Raw genomic sequence first — 22,935 nt, 5'->3', positions numbered from 1 at the left:
TGAATTTTCTAGATCTCATCTCACTATATTTTATTATTATTATTATTATTATTATGAGAAATCTGCTTTTATTGCTGCCTTAAAATTTACATTTTGTAATTTCGTTGATTAATTAATTATAACTAGATTTATTGTTATAAGCAACAAGGTTTTGATAGATCAATGGAGTATTGCAACATTTTGTGTTTCAATATATTTGGTTTTAAGTGTTTAAGTTATTCATTTGCATTTTTTATGTTGTTTTAATCAATTAAATTTGACATTCTTATTAGATTTAGTTTATTTTTAATAACAGTTTTATAATTTAAAAATATAAAAAGTTATAATTATAATATCTGATTCAGGAATTAAGACAACTGAAGTCTTTGGTAATAATTAAACGAGTTAACCTGAAATAATTAAAAAACAATTTAAAAAAATAATAAATTGAATTGAAGGGTAATCTTTTCTATAAAAAAAACATATAAAATGGTGTTGTATTAAAAAAAAAAAACACTAGATTTTCACTAATTTTATCTTGTTAAAATCTCAACAATTAGACCATTCATTCATATATTCAAATTCATGATATTTAGTTTGAAAATAACAAATGTTTTACCTTCCATCAAATTTGACGTTAAGTAAAACTCACATGTTATTAATCTCACAAATGACATGATTAAAACCAATGATTTATATAGTTAATTCTTGTTATAAATTAAATCAAAACGATAAGGTTTAATAAAATAGTAAATTTAACATAATAAACATTATTTCTCAAAAAAAAAAAAACATGTAAAGGTATCTTAAAAGAAATCACATGAATGGTAAATGCGAGCACAATTGCAAAAGCAAGTGCAATTATTATCTAGCCTTTTCAGTCACTCAAATTTGAAAATTTTGTGGGGACTGCGTGTGTGGTGCACGAGCTTTGGCCTTTGGGCGCTAAATTTTTAATTCAAATTACAGGACTGCGTCTGAAGGAGTATTTAATTGGGCTCGCACTTTCTTCCCCGCGTCACCCATTCCAAGGTCAATTCACATGTTTCCACTCAGTGTTTCAAAACAAACACCACCAGGCCAAGCCCGTTTACAGAGGATAGAGCCTGGGCTGGGTCAATATCAGATTATTTTCTACTAATTTAATGTATTTTTTTTAAAATACTGTCTTCATAATTTAAACCTACCCCTTTAAAGTTTTATTTATTAATAGATTGTGTTAAATAAGAATATTAAAAAAAGACCTTCGGATTTGGGCCTAAAGCCACAGCTTACTTGGGCTTGGGCAAGGCGAGGCCCCCATGGCTTGCTCACCTAGTGCGTCCAAACCTAACCCATGTGTTTTTTTCAATATATTTTTTTACATGTGTTACTTTTCTTTCACGCAACCTTTTAAGTTTTATCACATGATTAAATAAATTTTAATGCACTTTTCATTTGTTGAACAACACGACCAAACAAGCATAGTTTTCTAAATCAATAAGCTCACTTTTTATTTTACAGTTAAAAATCTTTTCATAACATAGTTACCTTATAGAGCGAGCTCTAAATAGCCTTACAACCCTTAAACCTGACGTTCGTCTTAAGAAAAGTGTATAAGCGTGTTTGGGTGAGAGATATAGTGATTTTTTTCTAAAGATATAATCCTCTTAAAGCACAAACCACACATCTAAAAGCTAGAAATACATGCTTTTTGTGTGGGTCCTACAAAAAAAAAAAACTAAAGTCACCTTCAAACCAAGCACCCTCGAGCGTGGAATAAGCTTCTATAAAATTTAGTCGCCAATAAGAGAGGTAAGGGATTTCATCTCTCAACTCAAAAAAAGAATTACTTATTAAATATTAAAGTTTACAGCTAAATTTTTAATTGAGCTCATGATTAAATCAAATTAGTCTATTAAAAGTCTAATTAAGTTCTTAGATTTAATTTTTATACAGATTCATCTAATAAATCATTTAATTTGACTTTTACTCTGCATTGTCTTTCAGTTTCAGGTATAATAGAAGCACAATTGACTCCTAATTTTTTTTCAAAATTCCAGTTCGTTTCTCCATACGTTTAAAACCCTTCTCAACTTGCTCTTGCCAAGTTATTACTTTTTTTTTTTTTTTCAATTTAATTTTTTTAAAATATTTTTAAAAGAAAAAAAGATAATTTTAGAGGAAATTCAAAATTGGGTCATGAGACATACAATAACATTTAGATAATTATTGATGAAAAGACGTATATATCATGTATTTGTAACACTCAAAAGTCAAAAGTACTCTCACTTAAGCGATATATAATTGTCCAATTTAACGTAATTACAGCTAGAAAAATCAAATTATGTGTATTGGGTGAGAAAAGTATGCAGCTCTCCTTCAAGCTTAAATTCTAAGTTTTTCTTTCGGAACTTCAAATTTCTGTAGTAATTAAGCATTTTGCCTTTCTAAGAATATCATACTTTTTCATCGGTCCCTCTAATTTAATCATTTTAAAGTTTATCTCCATATTTTTTAAAAACTTTGCCTACAGGAAAACTCCTGTTTATGGGACATTAACAAGTAACAACAAATTCAAAACCATCAGAAAAGAACAGTCTGAAATCAGAATTATTGGGGGCAAATAGTGGGTGCCTGAGACTATACCTAGCTAGAGAACACCTTTTAGGCAGGGCCAGCACCTCATCTAAAATAATGTCATACCACTTTTTCAGACAGACCACCACCCCTTTGATGCTGGCAAAGCCGCCTGATACTTGTGGACCTACTGGCCACAAAATGCAATTATAGAAGGCATCGAATCCTTATAGTATATGCTTGGAGTTCATCGAAAATTGAACACTAGCTAGGAAGATCAATTTTTTGCATTGAATTTCAATTTCCGCATACCATTATTTATTTATTTTACAAACATGGATCATCATATTATACGGGTGATACTATTAAAGAATTGTCTTTTACTTGAACCGATTAAACCCTCGTACGTATGGCTTTCATGCCACCCTTGAAGTTTTTGAAGCTTATTTGCCTCTTGCCTAAGATATAGAAAGTCTTGTTGCATTATTATTACTTTAACCAGCCCGTAGAAAACCAGTTATCATAATTATAAAATATAAGCCATTCAATTGCCTATTTATTTATTTAATTCGAATGTTAAATTTGCTACTAAAATAAAAGCCATTAACAATATCATTTTTATTATTATAAAAAAAATATTTATTTTACCGGGTAAATATTCTTGAAGCATTACTAGGTAGGGTTTACAACTACAAGACTCGCATGAATTAAACAATTCTTGGTCTTTTCTACACAGATCAAATGCAAGCGTGTTCCCTCTTGGGCACATGGAGTTTTGTGAATTTTTTTTTATTGATCTTATTAAATATACAATAGGCATTATATAATTAGTTCAGTCTCTCTGCATTCTAGTTGCTATTCAAGCCAATTGCCACCTCTTTCTAATCTAACATCACCTCATTTGGCTAGATATTTATATCATTGGGCAATACTCCCTGCCTCAAAAACACTATTGTCACGGGTGGTTCTGTCTAAAATTTGGGATTTCCTGCGTTGGGCTTAGGAATCAATGAGGCATGATCAACTAGGAGATATGATAGCCAAGAGAAAACCTGGTTGGGAGCACTTGCAGGAAGTAAGATTATCTTCTTCCATTAGAAGAATCCAATCATGAACTGCGTTGTTTAAATGTGTGATCTTCTTGATGAGATCGTTTGGTGCATTTAAGATCAAAACAAGAGCATATAGTCTTTGCCTCCAATCCTCTCTGCTGTGTTTGCTATACTTACCTTTCTGGGTTTCCTTGTAAACTGAAAAGATTGTTATTGCTGTATTTATTCTGTGCTGTGGCCACCTTGTTTTAGCCAACCCATATATGAAGCAAATTTCAACTGGTTTTCCTACTTCCCAATTTTGTGGTTCTCCATATTCACAAATGTCTCCATATAAGCTTAAAGCAAGTCGAGGTTGAATCTGTCATTTAAAATAGCCTAAACCAAATAGATTAGGAATAAAAGAGAATAAGACGATAGAAGTTCACGAGAAGGGCTGGATAAACTCATTTATTCTCAATCAAAATATAATATGCCAAAATCTCATCTAAAGATAACGTTTCCAATAACTTAAATAGGTTTACAACATATATAGAAATGAAAAAGGAATCCTAAAAGAAAAATAAAAATTAAAATCCAAATAAAAAAAAACACTAAGATTAAAAGAGATAACATACATGCATGTTCTAGATTCTAATTTGAAATCCTTTCCAACCCCGAATGAATATAATGAGTTAACAATATAGAACACGAACTATAAAATGTTTTAGTGGAATTTAAACATGATTTAATGCTCAGATTAAATATAATAATTATTTTCATCAAACAAGTAAATTAATACAACTAGACCTTTTCTTGAATTTAAACATATTTTTTAATATATATTAATATTTATTAGGCTTTTTATATGATCTAATTGCGATAAATTTATATCTAACCCTTCATATCCTCCAAAACCTCTGCATCAATACATGTAAATCACAAAACCTACAATATTGTGTCAAGCTTTTATTTTTTGTTTTGTTTTTTAAAATAATTTTTTTCTTTTCATTTAACCATGATAAATAGTTATATTTGACACTTATCGTAGACCAGTACTTATGTCAATCTGTCATAAGGACGATGTGTATGATTGATAGTTTTTCTACGTTCTTTCCTAATTGCTTAGATTTTCTTGTTAATCAAAGTCTTTCGAGTTTAAATATGTACTTGGTGGAATTGCATGTAGTTCATTGTTTTGCCAAAACTATCATTTGTAGGCCTACTCTCCATGGATCATGTTCGTGCCAGGGATGATCCTGGTGTTGTGAAAAAAGTCCCATATTACAAAGCCAATAGGATAGTACTGGAGACAGAGGTCTTGAAACTTGATCTGCTACCTTGGCCAAAAAATTGGTGTGTGAGTATTCATTGTTTGCGCCTTATGGTTGCAATCTTCGATGCTTGTTCACATTTTGACATATCATTTCAACAGGAAGAGAAAAGATTATCCATGATGGAATGGGCAATCAAGGAATGCCGTACTGTGCAATTAGTATCAGAAGTGATTGCTTCGAAGTTCCAAATGGAAGCTTGAGGAACAAGCATAGGTCTCTTTAGTCTTTGTTTTGAGGTACTTGAAGAATTAAAGAAATCTCTATGGTGAAGTTGGGTCTTGATCAGGCATATTCACGGTGCGTCCAGAAATGTTTCCCTGGTTGCGTCAGCCTTTCCAATTAATTCCCAGCCTTTAGAAAATTGATTCATGATCTCAAATGATTTTTTGATAAATTACTATGATGTTATGAAATTTCAGACATGATTATTGTTTTTGTATAATATTTGAATTGTTTGGATATTATTTGATTTGAACAAATGTATATTTTTTATCTGATAATTTGTGTTGGATGGTGTGTTTATTTTTTTTTGAGTGTGATCGCCAATTAAGATTTTTTTTAATTCATAGTTTATATTGGGGTGTGGTGTTTGCTTGTTTTTAAGTTGATGTCAGATAGAAAATAATTTGTTTTTAGATTGATATCTTATTCAATTTAAAACATATTATTGTGTTTTGTTGAATGTGGCCTTAATCAAATTTTCAAAGGTTTGATGATGATCTTGCAATCAATTTTGATTTTTTTCACTTTTTTTCACCCTTTCGTATTTAATATTTGAAATTGTGAATTACATGTGAGACACTTTTTTCGATATTAAATGAATCGGTTCCCTCCCACTAAAAAGTAATAAAAAAATCTTTCATTCAAAAATGCAATTTCTATTTTAATTTTCATACGATCAAGTCTCTCAAAAATATTAAAAAAATCATATCATATTTCCATATAAAAATTCAAAAATACCTATTTTCTTGCATTTTAGAATTTAGTAACCAATTTATTAAAGCCATGAGAACTTAATCTATATTTCAAAAAGTACCAAAAAATTATATTGTTTTCTGTTAGTATATGAGATTATGAACTTATACATACGAAATATTTCTGATATTAAATAAAAAGATAGTTTTTTTTTTGGTTTTATATTGGCATTAGAACGACTAAGTTTTTAACCTGATAAGAGAAGGACCTCTTTACTGAGAAAGACTTTTCTTCGACCATAAATAGATCAGCATTTAGAAAACACAACATTCGCTTAATTTATATTAGACGGATAAATGATGTAACTTACCTCAAGTAAGGCATATTAGGGATGCTAATAACTTTCATTTACTCAATCAGTTTTCTTACACAAACTCTAAAATTAGTTAGGGTTTCTAATGATAAAAACTAGGTGGCAACTTTCATTCTCTTTTTTTACTGATAAAAAATAAGAATTTCTTATCCTTTCCACCCACACCATTCCTAAACATTTATGATATAGAAAGATAATAGAAGTTGCGCGATATACATGCAACACTCTCCATTAAAAAAGAAGCAACCTAATCACTTTATAAACATTGGCAAGCAATGCAACATAAGTTTCTTCTATAGATAACAAAGTACTACAAAACATATTATATTATAGTGGTGTAGCTATAAAACTACACAATTTGTTCAGCATCCACGATAAGAATGAAGAATAATTCTTTCCCTTTTTGAAATGGTTTAATACCACACCTTCCATTTCAATTCACTCTAACCTAGTCATGGAAGTAAATTAATTTTTAGATTTTTTTGGATTACTTTGATGTATTGATATAAAAAATATAAAAAAAATTATTTTAATATATATTTAATAAAAAAAAACACTTAAAAAAACCATAAACTTCGTATTATCTTTCCAAACCAACTCAAGTATTACTTCCTTTAGCCGAAGCCCCACAATCTGCCAAGATAAGCTTCTCAATCTCTCAATAGCCATTTGTTGCATCGGACACTAGGGAGATAATATAACTTGGTTTTATTTGCTCCATTATTAACTACTAGGAGAAGACGCAACTGATCTACATGTACTATTATTTGTCCTTATTTTTCAAATTCAGACAAGAAACATTTTTGGTAAGTAGACCACAGAGTCAGAAGTGTTTGACCAGTCTAATGACTTCCCACTGACCAAAAAATATATCGATTCCTCTTCAATTGTTTAATAGTTGGATGGCTAGCTAACTCGGTCCGGCCTTCGTTGGTGGTCTTCAAGGTCTGTTTTCATTCTCTCTTTCTATCTTGCTGCTCATAACACGTGAAGGCAATAGGGGGCGGTCAGTTATTCTTTAAGATTGTTCTTGCGGTCCTTCAAGTTTCAGATTTCAGCCATCTTAACCCCTTTTATTCCAATTTCAGGTATCAATATGCATGCTCTTGTCGTTCACACATACACGCGCGCACACGCGCCAACCGTGTGATAGACAGGTTATTATAAAGGGTCAAGGTGACTATAAGTCTCGTCATTAACTCTTCAACTCTTCAATGTGAGAGTATATTATTATTTAATCTGATATATATTATAAGTTTTGTTTTAAAAGTAGATGTATTAGGTGTTTTTTTATATATATATCCATGAAAATGAAAGAAGTAAAATTGTGGTGAGGAGTTAGAAATGGTCAAGATTTGAAACTTGAGGGATCAGACACATTATTTACCTAGCTTATCTTAATGTGACTTTGGATTCTTGTGTGTACAATTAAAACTATCTGTCTCTCTCATGTCTTCTTCCATCACATTATCATCATTTACAATGTTATTGACAATTCCTGACACACCTCCATTAGATTGTTTATCTCATGCCACTACACTACAACACAAGACTTGGCGGATATATTGGAGCTCGTTCTCTGTTAGATTCTGCACAAAACAAACATCACATCCACAGACTTGTAATTAATATCTAGCTCTATCCCTTACTGACTCCACATCTTTACAGTTATAATAATTGTTGAAGGAATCAATGGCACTAGAATACCATGCACCTATATCTAGCACCTCCCTCTCCAGCTCTCTTTTTAAGCCCTTGCTGGTTTTTGTAATGTAAAATTTCTTTCTTTCTTTCTTTCTTTCTTTCTTTCTGGCTACCTCTCTGAATGGGAAAGAAGGGTGGTACCTCATGTTTGACCATAGTGAAAAGAGCATTCAGGTTTCCAAGTAAAGAGAATGAGAAAAGGAGTGGCAGAAGGAGAGAAGAACATGACCAAGAAGAGGAAGTAAAGGTAATTCATGATGCTCTTATCATGAACAATGACTAGCTTGTACTTTATGTGTATAACAAAGAATTGATTTCTCGGTGCATGGATTTTTGGGTTTGATTGTTTGCAGAAGAGAGAGAAAAGAAGATGGCTTTTTAGGAAGTCCAATAACCATGTTCCAGTTCAACAATGTGAAGAAAAAATCCCAATAACAAACACAATTACTAGTACTATTACTGCACCCGTGAGTCCTACCATGGATGCCGAGAAAAGACATGCAACTGCAGTAGAAGCTGCGGCAGCTGAAGCTGCATCTGTAACAGCCCAAGAAGCAGTAAAGATTGCTAGACTCGCTAGACCAGCTTCCAGCTGCTTTGTTAGAGCTGAAATATGGGCTGCTATTATCATTCAAACAGCCTTTAGAGGCTACCTAGTAAGTCATCACTTGCTATTGTGCGCTTCAATATTTTCATGTCTTTCTTGGTTAATGATTTGATTATCTTGATCGAGTATTGAAGGCAAGGGGAGCTCTACGTGCACTTAAAGGGCTGGTGAAGTTACAAGCTTTAGTGAGAGGACATAATGTAAGAAAGCAAGCAAAGTTAACACTTCAATGCATGCAAGCTTTAGTTCGAGTACAAGATCGAGTCCGTGACCAACGAGAAAGGCTTTCACATGAATGGAGCAGAAGGTCGATGTTTTCTGAGACCAATAGCTTATGGGAGTCTAGATATCTCCAAGACATTCGTGAGAGAAAGTCCACGGTAAGTACTTGTAATTAACACTATGAGCCCATCAGCCAAACTATATATAATTATTTCTGAAATTATTAGACCCATTTAATTGATTAAAACCCATCATTGAGATCATTAGACCCATGCTATTTTCCTTATGTTTATACATGTTTTTTTGGAGGAATATGTTTATACATGTTAAGTGGTATTCTTAGGTTAGTTAATTTCGTGTATCAACACTAAATATTGCTCCTTCGTTTGTAAGGGCAATACTATATTGGTGAAATAAATCTATCATACCATAGCAATTATTAATATATAGCCTTTTCTTTTATCAACAAACAAGAGAACACACATAACACAAGTGCAAATGCAAATGTAGATCACAAACGTCTTACTATATATTTATCAATTTTCAAACAATTGCTATGAAAAGAGAGAGACACAATGCATTTATAATTCATAATTTGAGGCATGAAATAACATAATAGTACCATGGTAGTGTGGATAAATCATTAGGCCTTCTTGATATATAGTAAGCTAATGGCTTTTGTGTTGCAGTCGAGAGATGTAAGCTCTCTTCTAGATGATTGGGATTATCGTCGATGTACAAATGAAGAAATTGAAGCCATGGTGCAAAGTAAGAAGGAAGCAGCTTTAAAACGCGAAAAAGCCTTGGCTTATGCTTTCTCTAGCCAGGTTGGTATTCTCACTCCCTATATGTGTTTGATTTGTAAGTTTAAAAACTATATTATATGTATTTCCTAGTTATTTAACTTCTCGACTATCTACATGACCCAACATCAAGAAATGGAGGTCTAGAAGGAACCCATCGGCAGGGGATCAAGAGGAACTAGAAGACAGAACAAGGTGGCTTGATCGATGGATGGCAACAAAGCAATGGGAGACAAGTAACAGGGCATCAACAGATAGAAAAGACAACAACATAAAGACTGTAGAGATGGACACATCTAGACCATTTTCATATTCTAGTACAACTCCAACTTGTCAAAGATCACAAAGCCAAAATCACCAACAAAAACAACCCACCAGACACTCTATTGCTTCTCCTCTCCATAGATCATACTCCAGCCGTTCTATTCACCAATCACCTATCACACCCTCTCCTTGCAAACCCAAGCACCTGCAAGTACGTTCTGCAAGCCCAAGATGCCTAAAAGAAGGAAACAAATGCTACTCAGCAGCACATACACCAAGCTTGAGCTCTAGATATTGTATTAACAATGGTCTTGGTCGATATGGTGGGGGTAGTGCTACAATATTGCCAAACTACATGGCAGCAACTGAGGCAGCAAAGGCTCGTGTTAGGTCACAGAGTGCACCAAGGCAGAGACCATCAACACCCGAGAGAGAACGTAGTGGATCAGTACTACTTGCAAAGAAACGTCTGTCATTCCCAGTTCCTGATTGTGGACCCAATGGAAATGGTGTTGGCAATATTGGCTACAGTAGTAATAGTAGTTTCAGTCAGAATTTAAGGAGTCCTAGCTTCAAGAGTGTGCATGGTTGCCACTTTGGAATGCGAGAGCAATCAAATTATTTTTCATGTTATAATGAGGGCATTGGTGAAGAAATATCCCCTTGTTCAACAACTGACCTTAGGTGGTTTAAATAAGAAATTTGAATTTGGGTTTGTAGAGTTTTTATGAAATATGAATGTAGTCTATTACAATTAATTATCTAGTAATAATTTGATTAAATGGCGGCTTTTTTTATATATAAAAATAAGAGGCAAGTGATTGAATTGAATGTTTGAACATGGTATATTATATTAACAGAGATAAAACAAGGTTTGTGATAATTTGAGAGGCATATATAATGCAGTAGCCATCTCCTATATTTATATGAGTAGGGTAGAATACAATAGTTACTGTGTAGTGCAGTGCACAGTATAACTCTATACAAAGAAAATACAATTTTTTCTAAACTACAACACATTTCATAATACACCTCCTTAAGCTGAAGGTGGGTGGTCCACTTAAAGCTTGGATCGTAAATAGAAAAATGTAGTGTGAGGGAGCGGCTTAGTAAGAACATCGACTAATTGGTCTTTTGAGGGTATGGAGCGAATCTGTATCTTTTTTTTGGCAACTCTATCACGAACAAAGTGATAATCAACCTCAACATGTTTGGTACGTGTATGAAACACTAGATTAGCAGACAAATAAGTAGCACCTAAGTTGTCGCACCAAATGGTGGTAACATAACTGGGAGAGAAGCATAAATCTGAAAGCAGATAACGGAGCCAAAGAACCTAAGCAGTACCATCAGCTAAGGCCTTATATTTTGCTTAAGTGGAGGAGCGAGCAACAGTGCGTTGCTTACCAGATTTCCATGAGATGGGAGTGGTGCCAAGAAAGACAATGTAGCCACCAGTAGATTTTCGATCATCAATGCTCCCCGCCCAGTCTTCATCAGTAAAACCATGCAGTGATAAAGAGGGGCCTCGAGTAAGGTGAAGGCCAAAAGAGGACGTACCTTTTAAATACCGTAAAATATGTTTGATAGCAGCCCAATGACTCTCAGTAGGTGCATGCATAAACTGACAGACTTTGTTGACAACATAGCAGATGTCTGGTCTAGTAAAGGTGAGATATTGAAGAGCCCCAACAATTTGCCGATATCGAGTGGGATCTGAGTATAAACCACTAGGCTGGAGACTAACCTTGGAAACAGAAGCCGGTGTATCAACAGGCTTGCAGGATGACATACCAGCCCGACTAAGAATATCAAGAGCATATTTGTGTTGACTAAGCATGAGCCCCATGCTGGTGGGAGTGACCTCAATTCCCAAAAAATAGTGAGCATGACCCAGATCCTGAGTTTAAACTCTGAACTCAGCAAACTAATAAGGCGGTGAAGTAGAGTAAAATTATTACCAGTGGGCAGAATGTCATCTACATAGACAAGCAAATAGCATATATCATGATTCATAATCAGAATAAATAAGGAGGTATCAACCTTGGAAGCGCGAAAGCCAATCAATAGAAGAAAGTCACTCAGTTATGTGTACCAAGCCTGCGGAGCTTGTTTTAAACCATAGAGGGACTTGTGAAGGCGACAGACATGAGTAGGCAGAGCAGGGTCAACAAAACCCCTGGGTTGTTGCATATAAACAACCTCTTGAAGGGAACCATTGAGGAAGGCATTATATACATCAAGCTGACGGATCTGCCAATGGTTAGATACAAAAATGACAAGAACGAGTCGAACAGTAGTTGATTTAACAACAGGACTGAAGGTTTTGGAGTAGTCGATTCCTTCCTATTGAGTGAAACCACGCGCAACCAAGCGTGCCTTGTAGCGATCAATAGCACCATCGACCTGTCGCTTGATTTTGTAAACCCAACGGCAACCAACAACATTCATGGAAGGTTCAAACAGAACCAAAGACCAAGTACTATTGGCTTGTAAGGCTGCAATTTCAGATCTCATAGCAGACTGCCAGCACAAAAACCAGTTAGCATCTTTGAAATTTAAAGGTTCGTGATCAGAGGAACATGTTACCCGTGAGTTTCGCTGCAGCGAAGAAACAAAACTCAAGTTGGCAGACCTGGGCTGTCGGGGAAGCAACACCATATGGTGCTAGCGAGAGACCTCTGGTGCAGTAGATCGGTCTGGCATGGGCTGTGTGGGAGGGGGTAGCTGGAGAGATCAACACAAAGATTTAAAGCTGGCGGAGACAGAGCAGGACACTGTGAGGAAGATGAAGGCCCAGACAGTGAGCCAAATTGCTCACCATAAGACACAACAGAGGGCACAACAGAGGGCGCAACAGACCCAGGGGTTGTGTTGTCCGGAGCTGCAGAACCTGAACCTGCAAAATGATCAATAGACATAGCGGCAACTGGTGGTAAGGGGACCTGTTTAGACAAGACTGATGGTGTTTTGGTGGATGGGAAGTGTGTTAAGGCAGGAAGATGGGAGGAAGGGGCTGGCTACAGGTCAGAGTCAGAGATGGCAGAAACATGTGTAGTTTCAAGAAAGGGAAAAGACTGTTCATGAAAACGGACATGATGGGAGATGTAGACACGATCAGAAGACAAGTCAAGACAATAATAACCTAGATGACATGAGCTATACCCTAGAAACACACATGGAGTAGAACAAAAGTCTAACTTATGAGCATTATATGGGCGAAGAAAAGGAAAACATAGACATCAAAAAGTGCGGAGGAAACTATAATAAGGTGCCAATGAATTAGTAGGAACTAAAAGCTATAATGTTATCAAGGACTACAAGTAATGATTAAGTCGTAAAAACTTTCAATTAGATTTAGATTTTTTACAATTGGATCTTGGACTGAAAAATCTTGGTTTATCGTTATATGTTCTCCTGAAAAAATAAGTCTTCTATTAAAATGAAGGATGCTTTAATATTTAAGTCAATAAATTACAAGAGATAATAGTATATGCAGAAGAGGAAGAGTATACATGGAAAATGAATTATGCAACCAAGAGAGCGAAAGTTTGGAAGAGTAAATATTGTATGTGATTATTATATGGTTTTATTATTGCATGTTTATCTAGTTCTGTGAGATATTTATATACTTTGCTCATATAAGTATACATGGAAAATGAGTAAACGTTGTTAGCATAAGCAGCAGCATGATTATAGTTGAGGGGTGCTCTACCCTATTCGGATAATGTTTGTTCCAAGCCCGAAAATTTGAGCCTGGCCTATTAAAGTCTTATGAGTTAACCCCCTGGCTAGACTTGCCTCCCCAGGCTACAGGCTTGAAATGCGTGTGGGTCGTATCCAACGAGTAATACATGTTAAGTGGATTGAGTGAGAGTAAAGTATACGGAAAAAAAATAACGAAATTTATTACATCAGATAACAAATAAAATAAATTTGTAGAAAATACTTAGAAAGCATGAAACTTTATTGATCGATAATAAATGTGATTATAGACCAACAAAACTAATTTAAATAGTCTTCCCTAACTAACTAGGCTAAATAAGAAGAAAAAAAAGACTTTAAATCCATAAATATTCAAAATATAACAGAGACAAAGGAAATCATATCGGATATTTGGAATTTTGAAATAGGTACAATCCGTCAACTTTCGGCTAAATTTGTACAGGCTAAATTGCTTTCATAAGTTTTTTTTTTTGTTATCTTGATCTCGTAAATGCAAGCACTTGATGAATGCTTTGCATTCAGAAATAAGTTATTGATCGAAAACAGTGTCTATTCCTTTGTCTATGCTCTTTTGCTTTCATTTTTAGCCTAGTAGATAGTACATTGAGTCTTTAAATAACATTTTTTGTCATCATTTGTTTTTCTTTTTTATGGTTGTTGTTCTTGGTTAGAAGGCATGATTCTAGTTGAGAATAACATAATGACTTGGGTTGGCCTTATCCAACCTTTCCTATTTATATATGTAGGGCAGAATACAGCAGTAACCGTAGGGATTACAACATTGGAATAATCCTACATTAATTTTCTATTCAGAGATATACATGCTATACATTCTATAATATGCCCCCTAAAGCTGAGAGTGGAGGATCAACCCGAAGCTTGATCCTAAAAGCAGTAAAGGACGTAGCAGAAAGTGGTTTGGTGAAAACATCAGCAAGTTGATCTCGAGAGGGGATAAAGCGAATCTGAATTTCCTTCTTCGCAACCCGGTCATGGACAAAATGATAATCTACCGCAACATGCTTAGTACGAGCATGAAAGATAGGATTCGCCGAGAGATAAGTCGCACCAAGATTATCACACCAAATAGTAGGAGCAGGGACGGAGGGAACCTGTAGATCTGTTAACAAATATTGAAGCCATATGACCTCAGCAGTACCATCTGCTAAGGCTTTATACTCAGCCTCAGTGGAGGAGCGGGCAACTGTACGTTGCTTGCCGGATTTCCATGAGATCGGTGTCTGACAAAAGAAAACAAGATAGCCACCCATAGACTTGCGATCATCAATACTCCCAGCCCAATCAGCATCTGTAAAACCATGAAGAGAAAAAGAGGTACCTCGAGTGATATGAAAACCATAGGATGCCGTTCCTTTGAGGTAGCGGAGTATGCGTTTAACAGCAACCCAATGGGAATCTGTAGGAGCATGCATGTACTGACAGACTCTGTTAACAGCAAAGTAGATATCTGGACGAGTGAATGAAAGATACTGAAGAGCACCCACAATTTGACGAAATCGTGTGGGATCAGAAAATGGATGATCCGACTGTATAGCAAGTTTAGAAGGAGAAACTGGAGTATCAACGGGTTTGCAAGTGGTCATACCAGCCCGAGTGAGGATGTCAAGAATGTACTTGTGTTGGCGCAACATCAGACCCATACATGTAGACTGAACTTCAATACCGAGAAAGTAGTGAACATCACCTAAGTCACGAAGCTTGAATTCAGAACTTAGTAACTGGACTAGGTGATGAAGCATGGCAGAGTTGCTGCCTGTAAGCAGAATATCATCAACATAGACGAGGAGATAAAAGATATTAGTGCCATCAGATAAGATAAACAGGGAGGTGTCAACCTTGGAGGCAATGAAACCAATAGAGAGTAAAAAATCACTCAGACGAGTGTACCATGCCCTTGGTGCCTGTTTTAAACCATATAGTGACTTGTGCAATCTGCACACATGAGATGGAAGAGTAGGGTCAACAAAACCTGGAGGTTGTTTCATGTAGACCTCTTCAGTAAGAACACCATTGAGAAAAGCATTATGAATATCAAGCTGATGAATCTTCTAATTTCAGGAAACTGCAATTGAAAAGACTAATCTGACGGTGGCCTGTTTAATAACTGGGCTAAAAGTTTCAGAATAATCAATGCCTTCCTGTTGAGTAAAGCCTCTAGCAACTAGACGGGCTTTATAACGGTCAATGCTGCCATCAACACGACGTTTGATGCAATATACCCATCGGCTTCCCACAACATTCATCGAAGGATGAAAGGGCACTAGGGACCAAGCGTGATTGGATCGTAAAGCCTTGATCTCATCACACATAACATCATGCCAAGCAACATATTTATCTGCATCAGAAAAGGCAACAGGTTCAGAGGAAGGAGAGAGCAATACCCGGGTTGCAGTTGTATTAGCTGCAGCAGAGGAGACCATATTTGCTGTTTTGGGCTGCCATGATCTAAGGACCATAGGGTGCCGGCTGAGCAACAGTGGTGATGCAGGAGAAGGAGGTATCACAGAGGTGTCCTGATGCAGTGGATAAGCTGAGAGATCAACCACCAGGGGAAGAAACCGGGGGAGAAGCTGCTGCAAGTGGAGGGTTGGCAGCTGAGGCAGAGTCTGTAGATACCGGGTTACTGGCAGAATAAAGAGAAGCAGAGGAGGAACCAGAGGATGTCCCACTGCTATCAAGGACTTCGTGCTGGAGAGTAGGAAACACTAAGCTGTAACCTATACCTGCAACAGTATGGTGAGATAAAGATGCATGTGGTGAGCGGCAAGGGAAAGATGGAGGCTGTGGTGTTTGGGTCGGCGGTGAGGGCAGGGCAGAGGCAGAGGCGGGATGGGGTGTGTTTTGGGTGGTGAACAGTGGGGAGTGGGTTAGATTTGGGAGGATGGTAATAGGAGATGGTGTGTGGGTTTGAGTGGAGACCTGTGCAATCTGTTTAGATTTATCAAATGGAAAAACATGTTCATGAAAACGGACATGACGGGAGATATACATGCGATGAGATTCAATGTCAAAACATCGATAACCAAGGTGAGAAGAACCGTAGCCAAAAAACACACAAGGAGAAGACCGAAAATCCAATTTATGATTATTATATGGACGCAAAAAAGGAAAACATAGACATCCAAAGGTACGTAAAAAATGATAATCAGGAGACTGTTGAAACAAACAATCAAAAGGGGATCGATTATCAAGAACAAGAGTAGGCATATGATTAATGAGATAAACCGAAGTGTCAAACACATAATTCCAAAAATGAAATGGAGCTTTACATTGACCTAGAAGAGTAAGGCCGGTTTCCACAATATGCCTATGACGTCTTTCTACTGTTCCATTTTGTTCATGAGTATGAGGACAAATCAGACGATGATGAATACCAATAGTCTGAAAGAAAGTAGAGAGTTTGCGATATTCACCGCCCTAATCAATTTGAACAGATTTTATTTTTAAAGAAAACTGACGTTCGACAAGAGTTTGAAATTGATGGAAGACAAAATAAACATCATATTTTGCAACAAGTGGATAATACCATATATATTTTGTGTGCGCATCAACAAATATAACAAAATAATGATAACCATCCGAAGAAAAAAGGGGAGTAGGACCCCACACATCACTAAAAATTAATTCAAGCGGAGCAGAAGTTTTGTGACCAGTAGGTCTTAAAGACAAACGCGATGATTTTCCTAAGGGACAACTTTGACATTGAAAATTAAGACGTTTGTTGTTACAAATAACCGTATTTTTCGAGACTAAAAATTGGAAAATGCGAGAGGTAGGATGACCTAGGCGACGATGCCACAAATCAGCAGAAGCAGAGATGCAGGGAGACCAATAGGCTTGAGGAATTGACGGGACGGAAGACCTGAACCTGGATAAAGTATAGAGACCATCTTTACTCTGTCTTGAGAGAAGTACTTCATTGGTGTTGAGATCCTTGACATAAAACAGAAAAGGGTGAAACTCAAAATAAACATTATTATCGAGACAAAATTTCTGAACAGAAAGCAGAGGTTTCGTGATTACAGGAACATATAGGACATTAGATAAAGTGAACGAACGATGTGGGTTATATATTTTTGTATGGCCAATATGAGATATGGAAAGTCCCTTACCATCACCAACATGCAAATTATCATTACCATTGTATGGTCTTGAAGCAGTCAAGGTTGCAAGGTCAGGTGTGACGTGTTGATTTGCACCGGTGTCCGGAAACCAGTTAGCAGTACCTGCAGAATTATGTAGTGCCAGATTGGCACTATGTTGTTGTCCATAGCCACGTTGCTGAAGTTGGGAACACTGAGGAGCAGTGTGTCTGAAGGTTTGACATAACTGGCAGCGGGAATTGGATCCCCTGTTGCGCTGCCAATTTCCCTGCCAGCTGCTGTGTCTGTTGTCGTTGCTAGGAGTGCTATGGAAGCTACGAAAATCAGACCTGGAGCTAGAATTTCGAGGACCTCTGTGCAGGTTTTGTTGAGGACGCCAACTGCCATAAGAACAGCCCCTATTGTGTCCAAATTGAGCAGAAGGCTGACGGTGAGAGAGGAGTGCTGAAGGTGGAATGTTCGGCATGGGCAGCAATGGTGCATGAATGGCAGCAGATCCCATAAACAAGTGAGAGGATTTATGAATAAATTCATGAGTTAGCAGATGACTAAGAAAATCTGCATATGGTAGAGGATCTGCCCTTGTAACAAGACTTGTCACTAAGTCCTTAAATTCTCCGCGAAGGCCACGAAACACATATAGATTGAAATCGGTTAGCGAAATAGGTCGGCCAGCAGCTGCTAGCTCATCAAATAAAGTCTTAGCTTTTTGTAGAAACTGAGTTACCGAATCATCACCTTGTCGAAGGTCTTGAAGGGAGCCATGAAGTTGCATAATACGGGAATTGGATGTAGAAGCTAGAGCTTGCTCAAGTGTGTGCCAGACAGAACATGAGGTTGGACAGTCAACAACAAGATGAAGAACTTCCATGGATAGCGAAGAGAGCAAGGCACTTAGAATGAGTTGGTCCTGTTGTTTCCAACGAAGAAAGAGTTGAGATACCTGAAGAGAGACACCATCGGCAGCAAGAATATGTGGAGAGGGACAGGAGTTTGAACCATCAACAAAGCCGAAAACTCTTTGGCCTAAGAGATACGGTTTCATCTGCATTCGCCAATACAAATAATTGATGTTTGTCAATTTCAAAGAGATGACCTGATGAGTGTGGGAGAGGGACACAATTGCCACGGCAGAAGCTGCAGTAGCTTCAGCAGAAGAGGCCGGCAGCAGAGGAGCATTATTGGGGTTGAATTGGTTGAGAAGAGCATGGCCAACATCTGTATGTTGTGGCCACTGCAGAACTAAAGCTGAAGAAGAAAGTGGTTCTGCGGCAGGAGTGCAGGAAGGCACAACCGGTGCTGCTGCAGAGGAGGAGATGGCTGCCGGCTGAGAGGGATCCATTGCAGAGAGGAGAAGAGGTGTTTTAGTTTATTTAGGGCTCTAATACCAAGTTGAGAATAACAAAATGACTTGGGTTGGCCTTAGCCAACCTTTCCTATTTATATATGTAGGGCAGAATACAGCAGTAACCGTAGGGATTACAACATTGAAATAATCCTACATTAATTTCCTATTTAGAGATATACATGCTATACATTCTATAATAATTCTTGTATCTTGGCACCTGAGCTTTTTGGTCGTTTTATAGTTTAAAATGGTATCGAAGTCATTTTCCATCATTAGCTTACTTATCAAAATAGACTCAATATGAGCTTGGAATGTTAAAGAAACATAAGGATAATATAAAGAGATGAAACCTGGATATTTAGTATTATGAATTAATTTTTAATTTTTTTCATTTGTTTGATAACCTAATCAATTTTGATATAGATGAACTAATAATAGTGCTTGGTTTTCCTGGAACAAACTTATACAGACACTTGCACGCATATGTGTTTATATCTATGTGTGTTTACGCTATGTTTAGGTCATATCATAGAGGCTTTCTGAAGAAGAGATCAGTGGTTTGAAAGAGTTGTTCAGAATAATATATAGACATTGATGGCAAATTATTCTTTGATGTTGTCCTCAACTTTTTTCTTTGTTGAGAACTTTTTTTTTTTTTTCATCCATAGCCACAATGACTATTCAGACCAATCCCACAATCACAACAACTTTTCCAAGAAACTGAACTACTCTCCAACATTCATTGATGGATTTCTTCTCATTTACATAGAGGCAGAGCCAAAACATCACTCAAAGTATGGACCATATTGACCAATACTTATGCTAAACCATCTCGTGGACACATCAAACAAGTCAAAACCCTTCTCAAACATGACACCAAAAGTACTCTAAATAGTATTGACTTCATTTAATCAATTAAAGCTTGTGCATTGAACTTGCTATACTTGGTGCACCAATGGATGAGAAAGATCTTACAGACAAAATTCTAGATGGACTGGAAGATGATTATAAAGAATTGGTTAATGTAGTTCAAGCATGTGATAAACTGATCTTATTTAATGAGCTTTATGAGAAACTTATAACATTATTTGAAGCTTCTTTTCAAGGAAAAACAAAGGAAGCTGCTCATTTTCCAACCACGATCAACCCAACAAACAGGACCAACACAAATTGGCAATCACAAAAAAACAACAATTGACTTCTAAACCCTCTTGGAAACACTGGCTGGCGTTCATCTACCAAGTCCAATATATGTACTCCAGTAGTCCAGTGACTTTATATTCCCCGCACAACACCCTGTGGCAATCGCCCATCCGCACGCCCTTTCTTAAGCCACTATCAGATTTATGGTATTCAAGGACACATGGCCAAGTGATGGCTGTCATTCCACCTAGAACTAATTCAACATCCAACATAGGATCTACACTGCCCTGCATAAGAACTGCCGACCATCAGCAGCACCGTCGACCATCAGCAACATTTCAGCTCTTGTAGCATTCCAGCCTATCCCTCCAGCTCAACATTCTGCAACAACACTGACTGCTCTCTCAAAGCTAGAGTAGTATATTTCGTGGCCAACAGCTTCATTCTCCTTTCATAACAGCGATAAGCGACCGAAACCGGGGGGGAGCCAGGGAGAAAACAGAGTGACAGAGGGAACAGGAGAGAGGCAGAGAAGAAGGGAACCAAGAAAGAACCAGAGAAAGACGAGAGTAGGAGCAAGCAGAAAAAAAAAAGAAGCAGGAGCAGAGGGGCGTCGTCCAAAGCCAGCGTTATTCCCAGTCTTCGCCTCCAGCAGAGCCTGCGGATCAGGTAAGTTTTTCGTTCCCTCCCCTTCCATTTTTAATTACCTGTGCACTGTGCAAAGCATGTGGGAGTAATTACCGCATGCGAGTTGTTTCGGCCAGCCAGGTCAGTGGCTTGGGACAATGACGAGCCTGCTGATCCAGCCCAGTCCGTATGGCTGGGTTGGATCAACCCAAAAAAGAAAAGGTTGAAGTCATCTTGGGCTTGGGCCTCAGACTCAACTGACCCAATTTTCTTTAGGCTAAGAGTGTAATTGGCAAAACAAGCCCTTTTAGATACAGAAAATTTCATAAAAATTCAGCGGTCTTGTGGATTTATTTATGGGTCTCTCGCATTTTCTTTTGTTGGCTTTGCTATATATTTGATTTGTGGATTTTTACTATGAATGTGAATGTGATGTGTGATACATGTCTCCCTTTCTTTCTTTTTTTCTTTCTAAAAAAATTTAAAAATAAAAAAAAATAGTTTTCTTTTCTTTTAATCCAAATTTTGCGGATTTTATTCTCTGACGCAAGAGTCAGGAATATCGTACTTTTTGGGTTACACAATATTTACCAACGCTAGAGTTGCGAATATTCATATGTGAATATTCACTGATACCAGAGTCAGGAATATTATAGGAAGACCAATAAAAAAAAACAAACTCTTAGCAATTTAAGATAAAATCAACAATGCAGTTTGTCTCAGGTAGGACACTTAAGGGGTGATAGTATATTTCTTTTCACGAAACCAATCACGTATCATAAAATCTCTATTGACCAATTAGGGTTAATATTTGACTTACCTTATAGCCAAATATTTTCATCAACGATCCAATATTGATTATTATAAAACATTCAGTCCAATTGTTAAACCCACTATTGTGAGGCTCGTTCTTAGGATTGATGTTAGTTGTGGTTAATCTCTTTAACAATTAGGTGTCAACAATGCCTTTCTGTTGATTATTAGAAGAGGTTTATATAGCTAAACCACTAGCCTTCATTGATTCTAATCATCCAATATACATTTACAAGTTTCGTAAAGCCATTTATGGCCTTAAACAAGTGCCAAGAGCTTAGTACCATGAGTTAAGCCAATCTCTTCTTATAACTGGCTTTAAGAATTCTCATATTGATACTATTGACCTCTGGGTTACATATTAATATTTTATGTATTTTGATGATAACAATTAAATGAAATTGGACTAATAATATGCTTTGTTAACAATAAGTTTAAATATGTTTATATGAAGATCATCAATAAGTATGAAGATTTAAATGAAGAAATTAATCAACAAGTTCAAGATGCAAAACAAGTGAAGACTTAGTTATTAATTATTCATTTTAGTGCAAATTATGTAAATCTTTTATATCTAACATGATAACACAAATTAAAATGAATTCATACACTTCAAATTGCATGCATCATAAGATTGATATGCATTTAGTCGGTTTGAAACTCATCTGGCTTAAAACTGCTAAAACTAGATTTTAAGTTGAATTGGTTGACCGTTTGTCTATACAAGGTTTCAAATCATACTCATATTTGTGCATTAAAACCTTCATATTCTTGCACAAGAGTATAAATTTTTATAATCACTACACTTAAACACCTTCATACATTCTAAGAGCTATTGAGTGAGTAATAGAGATATAAGTTTCAATTATATTATCTACTCTTTGAGAGAGTGTTGTTAGATTTTAAATTCTTCAAGAGTTTAAGTGAAAAAATCTTGATCATTAATGAGGTACATTACCAAGGTGAAAAATCTTGAAGACAATATTTCTTTAAGTGGTGAAAAAAGGCTTGGTAAAGATTCATAAAGGACATTATAATCTTTGGCTTGGATTAGTAAAGAATGTAATACTCAAGAACGGTTTGGTGCTTAAGGTGTGGATGTAGGCTTGCCAAACCATATTAAAAATCAAGTTTGCAATTTTTATCCCTATACTATTTACTCTAAGAACTTTAATTATATTATTGGTTAATTGTATTTAATTGAGTTAATTGAAATATTTATTATTATTATTATTAATAAAACATATAATTCATCCCTCTTAGGTGTTGTTGCCTTAGTCCTAGAGTAACAAATACTTCATTATTTATTCGTAATATTGGCACGAATATTCTCCATCTCCTAATATATATTAATGATATG

General features: G+C 36.2%; 1 protein-coding gene across 1 annotated transcript; it reads left to right on the top strand.

The window, feature by feature from the left end:
* Positions 1–7,735: 7,735 nt before the first annotated feature.
* On the top strand, positions 7,736–10,576 carry LOC7491402 (protein IQ-DOMAIN 17). The gene is made up of 5 exons (XM_024611814.2): positions 7,736–8,145; positions 8,252–8,554; positions 8,640–8,885; positions 9,417–9,554; positions 9,664–10,576. Exons 1-5 carry the CDS (start codon positions 8,020–8,022, stop codon positions 10,489–10,491), a joined length of 1,641 nt encoding a protein of 546 aa, XP_024467582.2. The 5' UTR covers positions 7,736–8,019; the 3' UTR covers positions 10,492–10,576.
* Positions 10,577–22,935: the final 12,359 nt, after the last annotated feature.

This window comes from Populus trichocarpa, chromosome 1 (genome assembly GCF_000002775.5).
Source record: "Populus trichocarpa isolate Nisqually-1 chromosome 1, P.trichocarpa_v4.1, whole genome shotgun sequence".
NCBI lineage: Eukaryota > Viridiplantae > Streptophyta > Magnoliopsida > Malpighiales > Salicaceae > Populus > Populus trichocarpa.
This window is presented reverse-complemented; position numbering and strand designations above follow the sequence as displayed.

Excerpts from the sequence above, each read along its gene's own strand:
- LOC7491402 (XM_024611814.2), top strand. The coding sequence starts at position 8,020 with ATGGGAAAGAAGGGTGGTACCTCATGTTTGACCATAGTGAAAAGAGCA. Across the intron at positions 8,146-8,251 it reads ACCAAGAAGAGGAAGTAAAG|AAGAGAGAGAAAAGAAGATG; the intron begins GTAATTCATGAT and ends GATTGTTTGCAG. Across the intron at positions 8,555-8,639 it reads CAGCCTTTAGAGGCTACCTA|GCAAGGGGAGCTCTACGTGC; the intron begins GTAAGTCATCAC and ends CGAGTATTGAAG.